This window comes from Lucilia cuprina, chromosome 4, assembly GCF_022045245.1.
Source record: "Lucilia cuprina isolate Lc7/37 chromosome 4, ASM2204524v1, whole genome shotgun sequence".
Lineage (NCBI taxonomy): Eukaryota > Metazoa > Arthropoda > Insecta > Diptera > Calliphoridae > Lucilia > Lucilia cuprina.
This window is the reverse complement of record NC_060952.1, coordinates 84,123,348-84,129,563: the sequence shown is the minus strand read 5'-3', so window position 1 is coordinate 84,129,563 and position 6,216 is coordinate 84,123,348. Positions and strand designations below refer to the sequence as shown.

General features: G+C 34.3%; 1 protein-coding gene across 1 annotated transcript; it reads left to right on the top strand.

Moving 5' to 3' along the window:
* The first annotated feature begins 848 nt into the window (after nt 1–848).
* On the top strand, nt 849–5,506 carry LOC111684951 (PP2C-like domain-containing protein CG9801). Its single transcript, XM_046948972.1, has 3 exons — nt 849–1,841; nt 2,399–3,735; nt 3,803–5,506. The coding sequence occupies exons 1-3, from the start codon at nt 1,711–1,713 to the stop codon at nt 4,792–4,794; spliced, it is 2,460 nt and encodes an 819-aa protein (XP_046804928.1). The 5' UTR covers nt 849–1,710; the 3' UTR covers nt 4,795–5,506.
* The last annotated feature ends 710 nt before the right edge of the window (nt 5,507–6,216 follow it).

The window sequence follows — 6,216 nt, the reverse complement described above, 5'->3', positions numbered from 1 at the left end:
ATTGGCTTTAGACCAGTGATTGCTTTTTCCTTGTCGGGGTGAGCGTTGGGCCTATGCTGCATTTCATTCCGCAATGGAGCTTCTATGGCAAGAGATTATATATGTAGCTCGAGTATTTCAGCAAAGTGCTTGTACATGAACCTCCACATCCATGTACAGAAATTGCCACCAGAGGTAATGGTAGATCGTTCTCAAGTCTACCCAGTTGATGAAAAAGACCACCGTGAAATAAGGCCGTCAAGGCTGGTGTTCACGTTAAGCACTCGACAATCGTGGACAGGGGTTGGTATACACCATTTGTTGATTGTAATGATAATATTAACATTAAGCCTTTACCAATTACAATTATTAGTAATTAGTTTTATCAATTACAATTGTGAACAAAGATTTATCAATTACAGTTAATTGTAATTAGTAGTAGATTATGATTACAAGTAACTATAATTGGTAAACTTCAATTACAAGTATGTAATTGTAATTGGAAAAAGTTCAATTACAAAAATTTGTTATATAATGAATTACTTTTTGTAATCAATACCGCTAAGCCTTATATGTATACTTGAATATTATAGGATCATAATTTTTGGAGATTACAAACTAAATCAAAACAAATTTTATCTTTAAATTTAAATTTCCTTTCCGAACCACTGTGTCGCAGGAGAATGACACAAATCATAACTGCATATTGTATGAAAAATGCAAATTTAAATTAAATAATTGTTGCTTTTGGAGCGGAAATCCCTACATACATACACACACATACATATGTATGTAAAATATTTCATTTATGTATTTATTTGAAATTAAATTTTTTATAATAATTTAATTTTCTTTCTTTAATTTCTTACAGTTAATTTTTAAACAACAAATTGAAAACTTCATTCAAGTGGAACAACGTTTGATCACATATGGACCCACATGACTTGGTTATTTAATAATAAATTTATTTAATCTAATTTGAAAAAAAAAATGTATAGAAAAACTACTGCTTAAAAATTTAACAACTCAACATTATTGTCATTTCATCTCAGCAACAATTGCCTGCAGTGGCAGCAAGCAACTCATAAAGATAGATTCAATAATTTATTTTGATAATGTGAATGAACTTTTTATATGTTTGCACACAACCAAACATTTTGAACGTTATCATAGGCAACAGCAGTATCATCATTATAGTCCAAGCATGTTCATACTTTAAAAGCCTCAACTTCTATAACCCAAAAACAACAACAAAGCTGCATAATATAAACCCTTATATAATCGTTCAGAATAAAACTTATAAAAAAATTAAACATTGCTAGAGAATTGTTGAGTTTTGTTTTTATCTTTTAATTACTATTGTGGCACAATTCATATTTTTTTGTGGCTCATCCTCTTTCTATCATCTCAAATTGTAAAAAAAAACCCTTCAAGCTGGTGCAAATAAAACATATAGTTCGGTCATCTACTGATTATAAATGAATTTATGGCATATTGAAAAATTAAAATCGTTATAATTAAGAATAACAAACATCAGTGCTCTTAAAACAACTAAATTGAAGTTATTGCTTCGCTGTCTTAATTAAACTGACGACAAACTAACTTCATCGCAACAATAGAGTTGTAAACATCAATTTATTTACTGCTACTACTCACTATACGTGAAGTGAGTGAAGAGTGCAGTACATCGGTGTGCGGAGGAGCGTCTGCGGAAGCAGCAGCATCTACGAAATGCCATCTTTAAGACAAAAGGTCACAACCTATTTTCGTCAATTAAGTTTTATAGCTGAACCTCGTGATGGTCCCAAGAGTCCGCGTAAAACAGATGAAGATGGAAATTTTATAATCAAATATTTAGAGGGGTAAGTGTCAATTTATTATGGCGTTTATTGTATCAAGTAAATAAATAATGATTAATATCTTAACGTTTAAGGGTGGTGTGAACTAAACTAAAATTGAACTAGAACTAAACTAGAACTGAACTAGAACTGAACTAGAACTGAACTAGAACTGAACTAGAACTGAACTAGAACTGAACTAGAACTGAACTAGAACTGAACTAGAACTGAACTAGAACTGAACTAGAACTGAACTAGAACTGAACTAGAACTGAACTAGAACTGAACTAGAACTGAACTAGAACTGAACTAGAACTGAACTAGAACTGAACTAGAACTAAACTAGAACTGAACTAGAACTTTACTAGAACTGAACTAGAACTAAACCAGAACTGAACTAAAACTGAATTAAAACTGTATTAGAATTGTACTAGAATGAATTCGCACTCAAATGGAATTCTGAACTAAAACATCTATGATTTAAACTATCCAGTCTAGAACTTAGGGTACCTTTTTTATTTTTTTTTTTTAATTTCTTTTATGGAAATTTTTGTAATTTTATAATTTATTTTCAATTTCAGCCGCATGGATCGCATTTTCACCAACGGCCCCGAAGTCTATAATGGTCAAAATCCTACCGATTTGCCCGACTACCCAATTGCCACCTATCCCACAGGACCGAATACGATAACGGCAGCCTGCACGGGACCCGATGATGGCTTGACTGGTATTAAAAGATCTAAATTGCATTTGAGTGCTAGTTATGCAGATGATATAGATTTCATCGACACCATACAAGAGTCCGATTGTTTTGAGGTGCGCAAAAGTATTAATCCCACCAACAATCGCAATCACAATAGATTTCAACGATACGGTAGCGGACGACGTCTTAGTAATGGAGCCAGCACTAGCCAAAATGACCAGAATGCGAATAAAACTAATGGTATAACGACAGGTGGTATGCGTTCACGTAAGAACTCAAAGACGGGTATAGCTAACTTATCACAGAATCAAAATCAAACCAAAGACGTAACTTTAGGTGGCGGAGGAGGAGCTGGAGGGGTAAGCGGTAAGACTCAACAAAAAAATGAAGAAAACCTAAGTAAATCAACTACTATAGTGGTTAGTATGGTGGCTACTAGCAAATCAACTGCAGTTAACACAACCACTGCCGCCGATATGAAAACAGATGCTGCCAATGATCAAAATAATAAAAATCTTTTAAATACAAAGACTGAGAGTAATAACACGGCAAATTCAAAGTTAAAAGAAAGTGGGGACCCTAAAACGGAGTTGGGTACCGTTAAAATTCTGGAGGGTACTACGGAACGTTTACTGCGCGAGGCAGTTTCAAATCAGTCCACAGTACATGATGTGGACGATTCTATAGCGGGTGTTAGTAATTGGAAAATGGAGTGTGATTCAGCTTATGGCATTTCGGTTTCGTTGTATGAAAACAATATGTTAACCAAAGAACCCATGGGCAATCCCATAGCCGATTGTTATGGTATGGTGGTGAGAGGCAATGCAGCTGCTATGGCTTTAGCGGATGGTGTTAATTGGGGTGATGGTGCTCGTTTGGCGGCCCGATCAGCGGTGCATGGCTGTTTAGATTATTTGGATCGTGCCATATTTGGTTTGGCTCATGAGTGCATGGCCACCTCCACGCAGGAGGTCTTCATAAGTCTATTGCGTAGTCTTTGGGAAGGTCATGGTTGTATATTGGAAGTTGGTGGTGCTTTAAGTACATTAACAATAGCCGTAGTTTTACCTTTAGCCAAAGAGAGTGGAGGAGATGAAAATGGTGTGGATATGGAGGGAGAACAGAGTGAAAAATATGTAGTGTGTGCCTGTAATGTGGGTGATTCGTTGGGATATGTATACTCCAAAAAACATGGCGTTAGAGAGTTTACTTTGGGTAAATATGTAATGTGTTTTAATTGATATGAACTTATTTTAAATAGATATTCTTTTTTCCCCTAAAGCTTCACATGATATTACCTCTATGCGTGATATGCGCGATGCTTTGGGAGCTTTGGGCCCAGCCGATGGCAATAAACCTGAATTGAGCAATCTTACCTTGTCCATGACAATTATAGATCGTGGTGATATAGTGTTTTTAACTTCTGACGGTGTTAGTGATAATTTTGATCCGGTGGTGGGTAAATTTGCTGAAGCCTGGACACCTGATGTCAAATTGATGCCAACAACTACCTCGCCACCACAACGAAGTGGCAGTGTTTTGGCTCCTAAACGTCAAAATAAAAGCGCCTCTGCTATATATGCACGTTTACATGGTTCTTCGAATCCTACAAGTCCCGTGCCACCCGTAAGACCTCCAAGGTCGAAAAAATCCTCTTCACCCGAAAATCCAGCAGCACCAAGTCGTCCTAAATACATGAGATCCCAGACAGTTATAGAACCAAGAAGACTTTCATCGGGTGCCGCCAATGTGGGCCACATCACCTATAATTATAAACCCAAAATACCTAAATCCTTAACTGGTTTACCTCTGGTAACAGGACCTCAAAGACATGCTCTTACACTACATCGTTTAGAAGATCTTTTGAGTTATGGCATCAATGGCACTTTCTCACCTTGTTCCTCGGCCCGACGCCTATGCCACTTGCTCATTGATTTTGTGCGCATGATTACCTCTGCGAGACGTAAGACATTGGAACAAAGAGAATTATTTTACAAATTATCTACTGGACCTGATGGCATTAAGCGCGAGGTCGAATTGAACCGTATGCAACATAGAGCGGCACGTAAACGTGTTATAGACAGTGCTGCTTTTGGGGCTTTACCGGGTAAATTGGATCATGCTACTGTAGTGGCCTATACAGTGGGCAGTGGTGGACGCACTCAAAGTAAAAGTAATCAACACACTCCTCAGATATCCTTAACAACCGAAAGGCAACTGTCTAACGATGATGCAGCGTTGCAATCAAAAGAGTTTCAGGAAACAAACTTTTGAATTTAAAATAAAACCCTCCAAATGAAGAAGAAAAAACAAAACTATATTATGGATTTGAAAAAAATTTATAAAAAGGAGTTAAACTAATCAAACTCAAACTCTGAAAGAGGAACCCAAAATTAATGTTTAAGTATATATTTCTTTGAAGTTAACTACTCCCACTTCTAATCCAAAATTTGCTAAAATTTTACTTCGAAAATTTTGTGCTTTATTATAATATTTTTTCGATTTTATAAAATTATAAGCTTTTTAAAAAAAAAAAAAAACCTATTTAAGTTTGTTTTATAACTAATGCATATGCATGCAAAAACCAAACTTACTTTAAAAATATGCCTCAAATTTTATTGAAAAATAAAGAAAAAAACTCGATAAAAAAACGAAAAGACAAGATAAGAAATCAACCTAAAAATATATACCAAATAGTTTACAAAAGAATATTTTAATATTACAAACAAATAAATTTAAAATATATACGTAAATTGATTATAGATTGTGTTTTATAAAATACGTGTATGTATATTTAGCGAGCTAAAAGAAAATATATAAAATCTTATGGTCTGAAATCTGGAGCTGTAGAAATCTGATATGGATTAATGTGCAAATGCAAATTTATTATTTTTAAGCATACAATTATAAAAAGAAACAAAAAATAAGAAATACATTTATAAAATTTAACAAAGATATTTTAATAAATACAAAGTCATTTCATAAATGCTTTTAAATGTTTAAAGTATTTTGGTTTTTCTTTTTTTAAATTGCACTGGAAGGTTAAGGTATATTTTGGAAATCTTATTTACAAATTGCAGTAACTAACAAACCTTATAATATATTTCCATCCTTCCATAGAATATCTAACGAAATCACTATCCCGCAAAGGATGGTTTTGTGTTTTAGTAAATTTTTATTAATAGTTTTTACAATCAATTAAAGTAAAAGTTATTCTAGAATTCGTTTAAAACCATTTTAGGGACACATACAATTTTAAGAATATTTCCTTGCTGCCCAGAATAGACTTACGGATGAACAAACCTTAAGCTAAAAAACTAATTAGGGGTTAATAGAGATGTTCTGTTACAGTATTTTAAATCATACTGGAAATTTTTAGTGGTTTCTTAGGAACACAAAATCATCGTTCTCAAACCAGGTACTGGATCTAGAGTCGGACACATCTTTTAAAGACGTAGTCTAAGTCAATCTATAGTCTAGTCTGTAATCTATTATATAGTCTAGTTAATATACTAGTATATAGTCTTTTGTATAGTCTAGTCTATAGTCTAATCTATAGTTTACTCTATAGTCTGTAGTCTTGTCTATGTTAGTTAGTTAGTTTGAAAGGAGGATGTATAGACATCAAATCCGAAGAAATACACCTAGGCCTCAATAGGGCCTGTTGTGCGCTCCTCAACCAGTGCCACGGGTGGG

Bases quoted from the DNA above. Each gene is read 5' to 3' on its own strand.
- LOC111684951 (XM_046948972.1), top strand. From the start codon at position 1,711: ATGCCATCTTTAAGACAAAAGGTCACAACCTATTTTCGTCAATTAAGT. The intron at 1,842-2,398 runs GTAAGTGTCAAT...TTTCAATTTCAG, and splicing joins ATAATCAAATATTTAGAGGG to CCGCATGGATCGCATTTTCA. The intron at 3,736-3,802 runs GTAAATATGTAA...TTTCCCCTAAAG, and splicing joins CGTTAGAGAGTTTACTTTGG to CTTCACATGATATTACCTCT.